Raw genomic sequence first — 17,012 nt, 5'->3', positions numbered from 1 at the left:
TGGATAGATAGAGGGATAGATAGATAGATAGATAGACAGACAGATGGATAGATGGATGGATGGATGGATAGTTAGTGATTGACAGCAGCATTTTGTTGACAATCTGCAGTGACTGAGGCGAGCTTTGATGGACTTCATGATACATTACACCATTGAATTATGTTGGCGCTTCGAAAATGTTTTTTTAATTCATATATTGGTGAATGAGGGAGTGTGGTGGAGTTTTAATTCAAATAAACTAATTTGTCCAGTGTGATTTTTTATAACTCTATACTTACTGAATTGGTAATGGGGATGCCTGATAGATGCCTCACCATCACTAACCCCTGGAGGTGATGCCAGCTGTCAATTCACAGCTGACATCAATCCCCAAAATATTGCCCTTATTTCCACCACACCAGGGCAATCAGAAAGAGCCAAGATTGGGGGATCTAATGGATATGCCACTTCTGGGGCAGTTGCGGGCTGCAATAATTAAGCTGGTAAAGGCCAAATAACATGGCCCTCCCAAGCCTGATAATACCAGCCTGCAGCTTTTTGCTTTACCTTGGCTAATTATCAAAAGTTAAGAGGACCCCACTCCATTTTTTTAAATTATTTGTAAGTTAAACAAGGCTAAAAACATCCTTTAGTGCCCCTTGTGCAAATGTACAATATGTAAGGAGGGGACTTTGCTTTTGTCAACTTCCAGAAGTCAGCATGTGCCGAGCATTGCTTTACCAGGTCCTATATAGACCTGATGATGCAATGTGGCCAGTACTCGGCATGGCTGCGGAAGTGCCCATAGCTGAAAAGCTTGTTGATTGCTAACAAAATTTATTACAATACAAACAGCATTCAAACTTTATGAGAAGTCTGTGATCGAGCACCGGAGACCTATGATCGGTATGAACCCCAAACTTTACAGTTTGGGTTCACTCATTGCTACTAATAAATCTTTGTAGAGTTTTAGTAATCACGATCTCTGTTGATGCACGATTCCTAATAGAGAAATACCATTAAAGGATGGAGTCTGACTTAAAACAGTTTTTTTCTACAGATCGAGTGAACATTCAGCTTTATGTGCCTAAGCCTCTGACTGAAGGAGAAGCCGCCACTATACGATGTACGGTAGAGCACACGTGCCGCTCCAGTCCTCCATCTCTACAATGGAACAAACTGGGACAAGTTCAATATCAATCAGTGGAGATTTCTGGAGGATCCTGGAGACAAGAATCAAATCTTACCTTTATACCTTCATATCTAGATGATGGGACCACTATCCAGTGCACGGCTACATATCCTAATGGGCAAATATTTCTAGAATTAGGAACGCTAAACATTATCAGTGAGTACTATATATATGACTGGTACAATATGCGGTATCCTTTATTGTCCTCTATTACTCTGTCCCTCTACATATCAGTACTAAAAAATCCCAATGAATGATCTTAGAAAAATATTCAATAAATCAGCAGCCATCCCATAATATCTGATTGTATCACATGATAATTAACATGTCATTAAAGTCAGATTGTAGAAAATCCAATTTTTATCAGTCCATCCTCTTCATCATATGATGATAGAAAGCTGCCCTTATACATGACTTGTCCGCAGTATAGAGTGCCATGGTTTCCCGGTCAGCTTTTTATCTTATCCTCCTACGTGAGCTTATTACATTAGGTTATCGTTGATGTGGTAGAACCATGACCGACCCGAGGATCCTCCAGCACTACTTCATACCCTTGCTCTGTATCTTGTGATTATAGTGCAATTTTAAATATATAATAAGTCCATACAAAACCTTTTGGCTAAGATCAAGTATCAATGGCTCGCTAAGTCAGGGGTTATTATTAGTAGACTAGATCGATACGTTAATGCCTAGAGGGTGGAAGGTTTTGGTTGAATGTTAGGTGTCTTATATAGTCATCCTCTTCGGTGACTTTGACCCCCCCCCCCTAGGACTGAAGCCAACTAAAGCTGGCTTAAAGGAAACCTGTCATCAGAAATGTAGCTTGAAACCTAAAAGTTTCCCCCTCTGCAGCTCCTGGGCTGCATTCTAGCAATGTTCCTGTACTATTTGTGGCCCCTTTTAAACCAAATTAAATACTTTATAAACTTGTACCTTTTGCTATGTAAATTTTGTAAATCGTCCATGGGGGCGGGCTCTCTGCTGACCGTTGCTGTTCCTCCAGCAGATTTACGCCGCCCCCCAACGCTGAATTTCATATCTCAGGACGCCGCCCCTGGGCGCCCGTGGTCCCACGCATGCGCTGTGCGACTGTAGCGGGACTGTGCACTGTGTGCACGTGTGACCGCTGGTGACGTTTTGCGCAGGCACGAGGTTATGGGTGGCGCTGTGAGTGTCATCAGCAAGTGCCGCCCATAACCTCGTGAATGCACTTTCCCCTCTTCCTCCAGCGTTCTGCGCAAGCGCTTGCTGGCCAGCTGACCCGACGTCACCTCTTTCCCATCTTGCCCTGCTGCATGGTAAGATGGGAAGGAAGTGACGTCGGGTCATTTGGCCGGCGAGCGCTTGCGCAGAACGCTGGAGGCAGTGGGGGAAAGCGCGTCCACGAGATTATGGGCGGGCACTTGCGATGTAATCACAGCGTCGCCCATAATCTCGTGCTTGTGACACAGGTCACCAGCGATCCTGGCGTGGGCGGCACCTCGGGCGCAGTGGGCGGCGTCCTGATGGATGAAATGGAACGTGGGGGGACGGCGTCAATGTGCTGGAGGAACAGCAACGGTCAGCAGAGAGCCCGCCCCCATGGACGATTTACAAAGTTTACATAGCAAAAGGTACAAGTTTATAAAGTATTTAATTTGGTTTAAAAGGGGCCACAAAAAGTACAGGAACCTGCTAGAAAGCAGCCCAGGAGCTGCAGAGGGGGACACTTATAGGTTTCAAGCTAAATTTCAGATGACAGGTTCCCTTTAAATTGGAAAGCTTGAGGTGCAGAATTGTCTCCCCAGGAGTAATGTCCCTCTGGTCCATATATTTGGTGTAAGACACCAACTTATTTCGTATGATATTAATGCATTCATTTTATGGTACAGAATATATATTGAGTATATTCTCTCATACGATGTTGATGTATATGACAATTTCTGATAATAATTTTTTGATAATATTTGTATACAAAAATTTGTTTGATGTTTGATGCTTGCGACACATACCTTTGGGCATATCTTTTTTCAATTTTTGGATCCTTTGGAGTTCACCGTGATACATATATTTGATATGATATATATATATTTTTTCTCTAAAGCATAGCACATTTAATATGTATATGTCTAAATGTATGCCTGATGTGATATACTGTTTTGCTAGTAATATGTTGAACATAAAAACTTTTTTGATGTTTGCTTTTCATTCACTTACTATGTGAAGGGCATCTTTCTTAGGATTCATGATAAACTTTGCTGGTTACTAGAGATGAGCGAACCGGTCCCGGTTCGGCTCGAGGTCGGTTCGCCGAACGGACGTCTCGTTCGAGTTCGGTTCGGTGAACGTTCGACGAACCGAACTCGAACCGCATAGGAAACAATGGCAGGCAATCACAAACACATAAAAACACCTAGAAAACACCCTCAAAGGTGTCCAAAAGGTGACAAACAACTCACAACACAACACAAACACATGGGAAAGTGACAAGGACATATACTCATGCGAAAACAAAACAGTGTTACGAGGAAAAAGAGGACGAGACACAGATATAGGCATGGCATGCCCTTCTAAAATAATGTAAAACACCGCAAGGTGACTCCAAGCGGAGTCTCCCTTTTTTCCAAAAATTGGGCCCCACACACACCCACCCCTTCAGTGGCAGCAGTTGTGCCCTAGTTGTACACTTTACAGCTAGATTTGCATCAAGCACATTCAAAAATACGCCATACTTAACCGTCCCCAGGATGACACCGGGGTAGGTAGCAAAGTCTTTCCTGATCCCAGCTCTGTGCATCTTGGATCATTTTTAAAAACAATGTAAGCAAGGGTTACTCCAAGCGGAGTCTCCCTTTTTTCCAAAAATTGGGCCACACAGACACCCCATCAGTGGCAGCACTTGTGCCCTAGTTGCAAACAGGATGTTTTGATTTGCATCAAGCACATTCCAAATCCACAAGCATTTACTCTCCCCAGGATGACACAGGCGTAGTAAATTCCTTCTGGATCCATGACTTGTTCATTTTGATGAACGTTAGTCTGTCCACATTGTCACTGGACAGACGCGTGCGCTTATCTGTCAGCACACACCCAGCAGCACTGAAGACACGTTCAGAGACAACGCTGGCAGCTGGACACGACAAAATCTCCAAGGCGTAACTGGAGAGCTCTGGCCATTTTTCTAGATTTGAAGCCCAAAATGAGTAAGGCACCATTTGCAAAGTCACGGCATCGATGTTCATTTGGAGATACTCCTGTATCATCCTCTCCAGCCGTTGACTATGTGTCAGACTTGTTGTCTCTGGTGGCCTTGCAAAGGACGGTGTAAAAAAATGATGAAAAGATTCCATAAAATTGCTGTTACCAGCACCAGATACGGTGCTACTGGTACGGGTAGACTGTTGAAGATGACGAGACCATCCCATGTTTGTCAAGTTACAACTGGGAGATTCACTCCCTGCACCTGCACGGTTGTTTGGTGGAAAAGCCGAGCTAAGATCGAGTAACAGCTTCTGCTGATACTCCTGCATACGTGCGTCCCTATCTATGGCTGGAATTATGTCACAAAATTTGGACTTGTACCGGGGATCTAATAGTGTGGTGTCGCGGGCGGGGAGGAGGGTGTCAGCACTGCGCTCACCCCCCTGCTCGGGTCCGGCTGCTGCTGCTCAGTGGTGGCTCGAGCGGTGGGCCGGATCCCGGGGGTCTCGAGCGGCGCTCCTCGCCCGTGAGTGAAAGGGGATTGAATTTTGGGATAACGTATATTGTCCGTGACGCCACCCACGGTTGTGGTGATTTGTTAGCATCACCGCTGCTCGATATGGGGATCCCGGGAGTGATGATGTGGAGCAGCCAGTTGTTGTGTTGCCCCTCCGTGGGTAGGGGTTGGTGATCCCGGGGCCCAGGGAGGAGGTGGGAGATGCAGGGCCTGGTGGGCACAGGGATGCGGGGGCAGCGCTGTGCCTTCCGGCACTGTGGTACTCACTCAGCCTGAGACGGTGACACAGTTCTCGGTAAAACACACGGCTGGAAAGACGGTTCCCACGGACGGCTGCACTTGCTCTCCCAGTAGGTAACGGTGATGTCCCTTTGTCCTGCACCTAATGTTCCTGTGTTGGTAGCGATGGGTTTCCACCGGTAACCCGCTCCCCGGCTTGGGTATGGGCCGGAGGAGCCCTACTTTGCCCGCAGACGCTGGCCCCGAGGAACTGGTGCCCTGGCGGTGGCGGTGTTCCTCCTTAATGGTTGCACTGTTGCCTTCAATCGGGACTTGGTTGTTGGGAGACAGACGTCCCCTTCACTGACGGATTTGGCAAATTATGGCGACTCCTAGCCTTGCCAGGGTCCGAGAGGCCCCTGCCCTGGTGCTGACTGTCCTTCGTATACTGCTCCAGACCGCCGGGCCACTACCCATCCGCGGTCCTTCCAGAAACCTCCGAGCAGTCCCCCTCCAGACAATCACCGCTGTTGCTGACCTTGCTGACACTGTCCTGCACTTAGCCGGACCAACTTCAGGCCTTTCTACTCTCACTTTTACTCTTTTCTTCTTTGCTCCACTACTACTTCACTTTCACTTCACTTAGCTTCTCTCCTCTCCACTCTCTCAACTCTCTCCACTCTCTCAACTCTCTCACTTCCCGCCTCCAGGGCTGTGTACTCCTCGATGGGCGGAGCCAACCGCCTGGTCCACCCCCTGGTGTGAACATCAGCCCCTGGAGGAAGGCAACAAGGATTTTAGTAGCTTTGGTGTTCCTAACTGGGATGTAGGGTGTGGTGGTGTGATGACCTGTGACCCCTGGCTTGCCCAGGGCGTCACATTCCCCCTTAGCAAAATGCAGACCGTCCGCGGGCTGCCCGTCCAACACCGGTTTTATTTTCTGTAAATGTATAAAAGTAAACGGTAAACATATATATAAATTATGGCATCATCCCACAGCGGGAGGTTCATTTCTTAAACGTTACTTAACGGTTTTACGGGTACGGTTTCTGCTATCTCCCACCCAAGCAACCTGGCCCTGATGCTGCCTCTAAAACCCAGGCAGCACCCCTTTACCCAAGTCCAGCACAGGTAACCCGAGCGGGATCTGTCCTTCCCCTCCAGAGGGTAGCCACCGGTTCCTGTGGTGGCTGGGCCCCAGCCTGCTCTGCTGAGGGCCCTCCCTCCAACCTGCCTCTCCGGAGGCGGCAACTGCGGAAACGGTAATGGTAAAACAACTTATTTACAAGCCACTAACGTTTGTAGTTGCCATGCAAGTTCACGGGCTTGTCCATGAGCAGTTCCTCATGCAAAACGTTTTAAACGGTCCCCACGGGGACAACGGTGCCGGCTACGGCCGGTTCAATCACGGTTAGACAATCAGGTTACTTTTCGGTTTCATCTCCTTTTATCATTTTTCAAACTTTTTCAAAACTTTCAACCAAACACACTGGTGGTCCCAACGGGGACTGGACAACGGTGCTCCGCTGCCCTACTCCGATTCTTCTGCCGAGGCGGCCCCATCCTCCGCCACTAGCAGATCAAACATGCACTGACATGCCTGCTGTGAGAGGTGCACCCGGTACCCATTTCCACCGGTACGCGGGGTATGGACAACCACGGGGTCTCCTACATAGCGGGAACGCTCACTTGCCTCTCCAAACTCAACAGCAGACCCGGGGCTGGGGCAGGAGTCGCCATCTCTTATTCCTGCGTCAGGCGGGTTACCGCCAGCTGCCGCAGCCTCCTGGCTTCCAGCATCCAGCATCTCAGATCCCTCTGTAGCAGCACGGGGCAGCAGGTCAGGCGAGTTTACACTGAGGTGCCCCAGAAGTAACGGCAAGGATGATGTATAGGTCGAAACTAGGCCGGGCCCCTCAGCCTCAGCGGCCGGTCCTGGTAGGACATAGAGACGTGGGTCACTCACCAGTCGGTTCTGCTACATCTGTTCCCCCTCCGTACACCGGGGCAGTGGCAATCAGCATCTCCACCTCGTTGGTCCACTGCGTTATCATCCTGAAGATCTGAGCCTGCTGTCGTTGTTGAAATTGAATCAACCAGGCTTTCTTCCAGGCCACGGCCCCGGGCTCGAGGTCTGGCTCAATCACCGCCAGAGCCTCCAACACATCTTCATCAAGGGGGCCCGGCTCCGGGGGCTTCTGGGGAAACAGTGCAGGGCTGCCTCAGGCGTCTACAGCCGGTCGGTCCACTTGGGCGGACGGGCAGGGTACCGCTACCGGTTGGGCAGGTAGCGGGCCTAGTGGTGGGGCGGCAGCAACTAACGCGGGTAGCGGGGGAGGCAGCAGGGTGAGCGGGTGTAGGCCGGGCCCCCCAGCCACGATGGCCGATCCCTCCGGAATACAGGGACGTGGGTCTCTTACCCGCTCCTCCAAATCTTCCTCCACCTCGCATCTCCGCATAGCAGCCACCACGTCCGCCATGTCGGCCTCCCACTCCTCCAGGAGGAGCTGCATCCGGGCCTGCAGACGATGACTCAGCGGGGTAGTCCGGTTCTCTATCCACGCCGCTGTGCCGGGCGCGGGGGTCTCGCTGTTGTTGGCTGGAGCGGACATCTCAGTGGTCAGGCATTCCAGGAACTGGCAACAAGATGGCCACAGGGTCCTGGCGTCCCTGCTTTTATAGCTGCGGTTACATGCAGCCAGCCGCCATTCCGTCTCCCTTAGCTTCTTTTCGGCCCCTCCTTTTTTGGGGCGGAGTTCTGGCCTTCGCGCCTCTGCTACTCGAGAAGACGCTCGAGCGGGAACTTTTCGCGCCAAAGATGGCGACTTCTGGAAATTTTCAGCCGGATACCTCCGGCGGTCACAAGGCGCACCTCTACCCAACGGCAGAGCGGTAAGATCCTGTTCGTGACGCCAAGTTGTCGCGGGCGGGGAGGAGGGTGTCAGCACTGCGCTCACCCCCCTGCTCGGGTCCGGCTGCTGCTGCTCAGTGGTGGCTCGAGCGGTGGGCCGGATCCCGGGGGTCTCGAGCGGCGCTCCTCGCCTGTGAGTGAAAGGGGATTGGGTTTTGGGATAACGTATATTGTCCGTGACGCCACCCACGGTTGTGGTGATTTGTTAGCACCACCGCTGCTCGATATGGGGATCCCGGGAGTGATGATGTGGAGCAGCCAGTTGTTGTGTTGCCCCTTTGTGGGTAGGGGTTGGTGATGCCGGGGCCCAGGGAGGAGGTGGGAGATGCAGGGCCTGGTGGGCACAGGGACGCGGGGGCAGCGCTGTGCCTTCCGGCACTGTGGTACTCACTCAGCCTGAGACGGTGACACAGTTCTCGGTAAAACACACGGCTGAAAAGACGGTTCCCACGGACGGCTGCACTTGCTCTCCCAGTAGGTAACGGTGATGTCCCTTTGTCCTGCACCTAATGTTCCTGTGTTGGTAGCGATGGGTTCCCACCGGTAACCCGCTCCCCGGCTTGGGTATGGGCCGGAGGAGCCCTTCTTTGCCCGCAGACGCTGGCCCCGAGGAACTGGTGCCCTGGCAGTGGCGGTGTTCCTCCTTAATGGTTGGACTGTTGCCTTCAATCGGGACTTGGTTGTTGGGAGACAGACGTTCCCTTCACTGACGGATTTGGCAAATTATGGCGACTCCTAGCCTTGCCGGGGTCCGAGAGGCCCCTGCCCTGGTGCTGACTGTCCTTCGTATACTGCTCCAGACCGCCGGGCCACTACCCATCCGCGGTCCTTCCAGCAACCTCCGAGCAGTCCCCTTCCAGACAATCACCGCTGTTGCTGACCTTGCTGACACTGTCCTGCACTTAGCCGGACCAACTTCAGGCCTTTCTACTCTCACTTTTACTCTTTTCTTCTTTGCTCCACTACTACTTCACTTTCACTTCACTTAGCTTCTCTCCTCTCCACTCTCTCAACTCTCTCCACTCTCTCCACTCTCTCACTTCCCGCCTCCAGGGCTGTGTACTCCTCGATGGGCGCAGCCAACCGCCTGGTCCACCCCCTGGTGTGAACATCAGCCCCTGGAGGAAGGCAACAAGGATTTTAGTAGCTTTGGTGTTCCTAACTGGGATGTAGGGTGTGGTGGTGTGATGACCTGTGACCCCTGGCTTGCTCAGGGCGTCACAGTGGCAAGCCAGTACTCATCATCACTTCTAATTTTGACAATACGAGGGTCATGTTGGAGGTAGTGCAGCAAGAAGGCACTCATGTGTCTTGCGCAGCCATGCGGACCAAGTCCACGCTGTGTTTGTGGCATAGAGGTGCTACCCGTTCTTTATTCCTCTGACATCTCCCCCCAACCTCTTTCAACTGAAATTTGACCAAGGTCTCCCTCATCCGCTGAGTCTTCCATGTCCATGGACAGTTCGTCCTCCATTTCTTCATGTTCTCCTGCACCTTCCTCAACATTTCGCCTGCTACCATGCGCCCTTGTTGATCCCTGTCCCCGATGGTCCCATGCCTGCCGCGTTGGTGATGATGAACGTCTGGACCTTGGTGATGTTGTTGTGTCTTGCGCATATGAATCCTCCTGTAGTTCCTCCCCTTCCTGTTGTCCCACCCCCTGACTCCGAATAGTGTTTAGCGTATACTCCAGCATGTAAATGACTGGAATTGTCATGCTGATAATGGCATTGTCAGCGCTAAACATATTGTCGAAACTGTGCAGAAGGGTGCATAGGTCCTTGATCTGAGACCACTCCATCAGGGTGATCTGCCCCACCTCTGCATCTCGTTGGCCCAGGCTATACGTCATGACGTATTGCACCAGGGCTCCGCAGTGCTGCCACAGTCACTGTAACATGTGGAGAGTCGAATTCCAGCGTGTCGCCACATCGCATTTCAGGCGATGAACCGGCAGGCCGAAAGACTTCTGGAGCGATGCAAGTCGCTGAGCTGCGGCGGTTGAACGGCGGAAGTGAGCAGACAGTTTTCGTGCCCTGGTCAGAAGGCCATCTAGGCTGGGATAATGTGTTAAAAAATGCTGGACAACAAGGTTCAACACGTGAGCCATACAAGGCACGTGTGTCACCTTGCCCAGGCGAAGGGCCGCACCCAGGTTTGCAGCATTGTCGCACACGGCCTTACCAGGCTGCAGGTTGAGTGGAGACAACCATTTATTAAACTCAGTCTCCAGAGCTGCCCACAACTCAGCCGCTGTGCGACTCCTATTTCTAAGACATGTCAAGCTAAAGACCGCATGATGCTGTTGCGCTCTGCTGCCAGCATAGTAATGAGGGGTGCGTGATTCCTTCTGCGCAGTGAGAATGCTGGTGCCCTGACCAGGCAGGCTTGGGGTGGAGGTGGAGGACCCAGATGAGGTGGAGGAGGCAGAAGCAGTGGCGGAACTTGGACAGACAGAGGATTGACACACAAGTCGTGGGGACGGCAAGACTTGTGCAGCAGACCCTTCACCATCTATCACCATAGTTACCCAGTGCCCAGTCAGCGACATGTAACGTCCCTGTCCATGCTTACTGGTCCAAGTATCGGTGGTGAAATGCACCCGTTCACACACAGAGTTTCTCAAGGAAGCGGTGATGTTATGTGCGACATGCTGGTGTAGCGCGGTCACACCTTTCTTAGAGAAGTAGTGGTGACTGGGCATCTAGTACTGGGGCACAGCGACAGACATAAGGTCTCTAAAATCCTGTGTGTCCACCAGGCGGAAAGGCAGCATTTCAGTAGCCAAGAGCTTACAGAGGGATAAAGTCAACCTCTTAGCTTTGTCATGGGTCGCAGGAAATGGCCTTTTATTTGTCCACATCTGAGGGACAGAGATCTGGCTGCTGTGTGTAGACGGTGTTGAGTAGGGTGTCCCTGGAAAAATGCAGGTTTGTGAGGAAAGTGCAGGCGTAGACATGATGTTGGCTTCATCCAACGTTGGTTCTATCGATGTCTGAGAGAGCTGTACACATGCACTTGTTTCCCCTTCCAAACCAACTGACGACCTACCAAGCAAACTGCCTGTTGCGGTTACAGTGGTGGAAGTTGTGCATGGAAAACCAGGTGTGACAGCTGTCCCCACAGTCCTAGAAGATGAAGAGCGCGAGGATGCACTGGAAGGGGCAGGCGGTGGATGGTTTGCTCTGCTAGGCCGCATTGCAGCACGGTGAGCTTCCCACTGGGACATATGATATTTATTCATGTGACGATTCATGGAAGAAGTTGTCAAACTGCTGAGGTTTTGCCCTCTACTAACAGAATCACGACAAATTTTACAGATCACATAATTTGGGTGATCTTTTGCTATGTCAAAAAAGGAACAGGATAGGCAAGGCTTAGAGGGCATGCGACCTGCTGATTCACCCCGACTAGTGCTCAGAGGCACAGTGGTGGCTGAGGATGCAGTTGTAGACATGCTACCAGTACTCCGACTCTGTCCAGGAAGGCGCAAGGTAACTTCGTCATCAGTTGCATCCTTCTCCACCGTCTCTGTTGACCTCCTCGAGGGCCTGACTGTGGGTTGACAGTAGGTGGGATCTAGAACTTCCTCATCAATTGTGGTGTTTGCACTCCCCTCACCCTCAGACCAAGCCTCTTCTTGCCCTGACCGAATATTTAAGTTGTCATCCCAATCTGGTATCTGCGTCTCATCGTCATCAGTATGTTCCTCATTGTCTATTACAACAGGTGTTTCAGTTTGTGAACAAGGGTCAACATTATACTCAGAAACTTGGTCATCACGGCCTGAATCAGAGTCACAAAGGTTCTGGGCATCACTGCAGACCATTTCCTGGTCTGTACTCACTGTAGCTTGGGAGCAGACCTCTGATTTCCAGGCTATAGTGTGACTGAACAGCTCTGCAGACTCAGCCATCTCAGTTCCACCATACTGTGCAGGGCGGATGGAGACTTCAGAGCTGGGAGAAAGCAAGTGTGATTGGGATGACAACTCAGAGGACTGGTGTTTTTTGGATGTGGTAGTTGAGGTGGAGGAGAGGGCACTTGTTGGACCACTTGAAATCCATTCAAGCATTTTCTTTTTTTGGCCATCATCTACCTTTGTTCCAGTTGTTCGTGTCCGTAAAAAAGGGAGCATATCGGTTTGTCCACGGTAAGTAGTAGACATCTTACTTTTGCTGGAAGATGGTCTATCTTCAGCAGATGTTAATGGAGCTTTGCCACCTTCCCCACGGACAAACCCTTTTTTTCCTTTTCCAACACGCCTCTTCCCCTTTCCACCAGCATCTGTCATTTTGCCACTCATGTTGATTGCGACAAGATTGTGCACTTAAAATGTGGTAGTAAAAATTGAGAGGTGGTGTAGATTGCAGTGGTGGTCTAGCTTTATTAACAGCAGAATAAACAACAATAATTATCCCTGACAATGCAACTACGGCCCTTAAACTGGCAGCATAGTTTGCTAGTATAATGGCTTAGTAACAATGAGTTTGAGTGTGCAATGCAGAGGTGCTGCACATAGATTTGCACCAGTGGGACACTAATGGAAGTCCAACAGCCACTTTTAGGATGCCACTAAGTTTACTCAGTGTTTGCTAGTATAATGGCTTAGTAACAATGAGTTTGAGTGTGCAATGCAGAGGTGCTGCACATAGGTTTGCACCAGTGGGACACTAATGGAAGTCCAACAGCCACTTTTAGGATGCCACTAAGTTTACTCAGTGTTTGCTAGTATAATGGCTTAGTAACAATGAGTTGGAGTGTGCAATGCAGAGGTGCTGCACATAGGTTTGCACCCGTGGGACACTAATGGAAGTCCAACAGCCACTTTTAGGATGCCACTAAGTTTACTCAGTGTTTGCTAGTATAATGGCTTAGTAACAATGAGTTTGAGTGTGCAATGCAGAGGTGCTGCACATATATTTGCACCAGTGGGACACTAATGGAAGTCCAACAGCCACTTTTAGGATGCCACTAAGTTTACTTAGTGTTTGCTAGTATAATGGCTTAGTAACAATGAGTTTGAGTGTGCAATGCAGAGGTGCTGCACATAGGTTTGCACCCGTGGGACACTAATGGAAGTCCAACAGCCACTTTTAGGATGCCACTAAGTTTACTCAGTGTTTGCTAGTATAATGGCTTAGTAACAATGAGTTTGAGTGTGCAATGCAGAGGTGCTGCACATAGATTTGCACCAGTGGGACACTAATGGAACTCCAACAGCCACTTTTAGGATGCCACTAAGTTTACTTAGTGTTTGCTAGTATAATGGCTTAGTAACAATGAGTTTGAGTGTGCAATGCAGAGGTGCTGCACATAGGTTTGCACCAGTGGGACACTAATGGAAGTCCAACAGCCACTTTTAGGATGCCACTAAGTTTACTCAGTGTTTGCTAGTATAATGGCTTAGTAACAATGAGTTTGAGTGTGCAAAGGGCAGGAGGGTACAGTGGCAGGGTTGTGGGCCTGGGTAGAGGAAAGGAAGCCTCCCTTTCTATCCCTCCTAATGGGGAAATTCAGCGAGGAAATCCCTGACCTTAGCTACACAGACGCTGTCATCTTGTGTAGCTGTTAAAATCTGTTTTCACGGACCTGACTGTCACCTATGGCTCTGACCCTGCCGGTATTAGCCCTTAAAAGGACTAATAGAAACTTCTATCCCTATTCTGTATAGCGCTGTGTATAGAGCGTACACAGCAGTATCGGAGACAGGAGCTGCGCCAGCGGTGACTGACACCAAGACGCAGAAGGCAGATAATGGCGTGCTGGAGGAAAATGTCCGTTTTTATAATGCATGGACATGTGACATGGACATCCTATCACACATGCCGTTGCTTCTCTGGCTAAAAGTCCACTTAGCTGTGTGTGTGTCTGGGATTGGCTGACATGCTGACCCGCCCCACTACACACTCGCGCTTAGGGAAGGAAGACAAGGAAAAAAAAAAAATGGCGATCGCCATTATCCAAACAGCAGTGATCTGAATGCGCTGTTCCCGCACACTATACGCTGAAATTTCATAATAGTGTGAGTCACAGAGTGACTTACACTATTACAGCGGAAAGCCAGCTAGGAATTAGCTTTTCTTTTTGCTGCTAGAACCGTTCTCGAACGTATCTAGAACTATCGAGCTTTAGCAAAAAGCTCGAGTTCTAGTTCGATCTAGAACAGCCCTCAAAATCACTCGAACCGCGAACTGGAGAACCGCGAACCGCGCTCAAATATACTGGTTACATGTTCACACCCTGATAACCCATCTGGATGCATAGATTAATTAGTTAGAGGTGGGGTGATTTTCCTCTTCCTGGTATGGTGTATAAAGTGTTTTTAGTTTGTTTAATTACGCTATGCTATGAGTAAGAGCCCTTGTTCGGCTTGAAACACATAAGACGCAATGATTTTAATTATTTGTACTTTTGTACACCAATAAAATTAATAATGATTTTATCAAGTCCATGACTTTCGTGGAATTGGGATACTCCATTGTGTCGCCAGGGGTTAAGGGGATACCCAGAACCGGGCCAAGGGGGTCGCTTCTGAAAGGGGATCACAGTGTCATGACCCGGTCTGTGATCCCTGGTTCCACAATAAATAGGGGGTTAGGTATTTGACGCCACCCATGGAATGTGATCAGAGATGACCACCGCTGCTGCAGAACCTCTGGGGTGATGGATGGCAGCTTGAGATGGGACGGATCTCCACGGGTAGAGCCTTTTCCCCGGGGCAGTGTGTTAGTCTATGGGGGGAGTGCAGGATACGAGCACAATAAACAGGCAGACTTACGGTTTTGCAGTTTCCTTGTCTTTTACTGATGATGGTATTCAGCAGAGTACTGTCCATGGAGTCTGTGAAGGGTTCAGGGTTTCTCCCACCCAGCCGGGCCGTTTTGGCTTCCTTGCCCGCACTGTGTGTCTGTGGCCCTGCTGCTGTGTGAATTAGGCCGCCGGCCCTGTTCTGCTCCCAGGTACCGAACTGACAGGCAACTCGAGTCCTTACTTGTATGTCCCTGAACTCTGTGGTGTTGCTGTGTCTGTGGTAAAGGTGAAGAATGTGGAATCTTCACTTCTCCGGTATTAACTGTGCGGTGTGTAATCTGCACAGCCTCGGATCTGGCATCTGTTCTGTGTGCTCCACTGGGGTGAGTTCAGCAATACTCTTTATCCCAGGTATGTTTGTCTGTGTAAACTGTCTCCTTTCCTCAGACCCTCGGCTTAGGTCTGGAATTGGTCAGCGGATCCTGTGGTGAGCTTGTCCCAGCTCCAACCTACAGATCCTTCCTCCTCATTTCCCCCAGGAACTGAAAAGAGCTGCACTGCACTGACTGAACTGTGCTGACTGCACTGGCCACTTCCTCTCCACACCAGAATATACAGGGAAGCAGCTTGGTCTCGCCCTTCTGGCCTGGAGGTATTGGTGTTGTGTGGGGAGTTAACGCTTTGTGTTGTTACTGTGGCAACCCTGGGGTGCTACACTATCTTCAAGTGCTGGATGATACGTTTTTTCTTTGCTTCATTAATCCCGGGATCAGGCTCGCTGACTGTCCATCCACTGATCTCCAACACCGGCCACAGCAAGTTTAGAGGTGAGCTGATTCTGAAAATTTTCTTTGTCTTAATGTTATTCTTTGCCCTGTGATGGCTCGTTCGCCAGCAGTGAGAGGGGCTTACTCACATGCGCTGCTTCCGGGAAATTGCTCTGCTTTATCTGGGAGTGTTTGTGCCCGGAGCAGCGCCAGTTGTATTCTCTGGTTAAGTTGTGGTAAGCGCCCGGCTCCTGGTTACAGTGATTGATCTTGGTACTCGACTCCGGACTGACCTTTGACTTGTCTCTGCCCGTTCCCCCTGACTCTTTTATTCCCGTCTGGCTCCCGACTTTGGCTTCCCTCCTGACTACTCTTTTGCCTGTCCCTTGTGTTTGTACGTTCTGTCCTTGTTACCTGAACCCCAGCTTGCTTCAAGACCTCACTCCTGTCTACTCCCTTAGTCTATGCATGTCCCCTCAGTTCTGACCCCGGCCTGCCTGATTTCCCTCAGTCTCTAGTATCCCTGGTGCCACCTAGTGTATAACCCATTTTGTGCATCTCTCAGTGTTTAGTTCCTCACTCCTCTGTGAGAGGGACGATACAGTGTGTATTGATCTGCGTTTTGTGTCTCGAATTTGCAAAATTTGTGGATACACTGACATTTATATGCAGATTTTCCCCCTAGAATTACAGTAGATGCAGAAAATTCGTAGGTAAAAACACATTTGCGTTTTAATTGCTTTTCCAGGCACCAAAAATAATCCGTGCATGACTCCAACAATACAGTTTTGTCAAAGCCAAACACCAAGAAGTATCAAACACAAAGCATCGTTGTTCTGCCTTCGTCCACGTGTGAGCTGTGTGGACTCCGGCATACAGCTAACCTTCATCCACTGTTTCAATAAACAGACTGTGTTGCCTTTAAGTCTTTATTTATTAAATGATGATGGATAGGTGGATGATCATAAGAAATGGATGATTGATTGGTAAAAACTATAACAAAAGATACAAATCCATATCAGTACAGGCATATCACAAATAACAGAATGACATACATAGTAGTACTGGTATTTACAGAATCTGCATAACACAGAGAGCAATGCATATGACTGAACACAACATTTACACTGCTGAAGCTGCCCTACACCTGCTCTGCATGTATCACGGCCTATGTAATATGAGTAGAGCCACTGCCACTTCACAGTGCCTACATAACAACTGTACACATATTCCAACACAAATATGTAGTCTAGTACAATGATTCCTACCGGGATCCATTAGTCAGGAGAAACGATTGAAGAAAGGGAGCTGGAGCCGGCCATAGCACCTCTGAATCCTATGGAGACACCAAGACATCTGCGTCTCCAACTCAGTAAGGGAAGGGAAAAAGGGGCAGTCCAAGGAAGTATCTTTTCCTTAAAGCAACAGGCTCCAAAACAGAAATACTGTAGAGATGTATGAGGAAAACATAAGAAAGCCAACAGTGACCTCTTG

At 49.6% G+C, this 17,012-nt stretch overlaps 1 protein-coding gene across 1 annotated transcript in view; it reads left to right on the top strand.

Moving 5' to 3' along the window:
• Positions 1–17,012, top strand: part of LOC142255722 (uncharacterized) — a 126,892-nt gene that overhangs the window by 102,100 nt on the left and 7,780 nt on the right. The window contains exons 3-4 of the mRNA XM_075327179.1: positions 1,040–1,327; positions 16,267–16,370. Coding sequence (XP_075183294.1) covers positions 1,040–1,327; positions 16,267–16,370 — 392 coding nt within the window. The remainder of the gene's footprint in view (positions 1–1,039; positions 1,328–16,266; positions 16,371–17,012) is intronic.

The sequence above is a fragment of the Anomaloglossus baeobatrachus genome, chromosome 11 (assembly GCF_048569485.1).
Source record: "Anomaloglossus baeobatrachus isolate aAnoBae1 chromosome 11, aAnoBae1.hap1, whole genome shotgun sequence".
NCBI classification, from domain to species: Eukaryota; Metazoa; Chordata; class Amphibia; order Anura; family Aromobatidae; genus Anomaloglossus; species Anomaloglossus baeobatrachus.
This window is presented reverse-complemented; position numbering and strand designations above follow the sequence as displayed.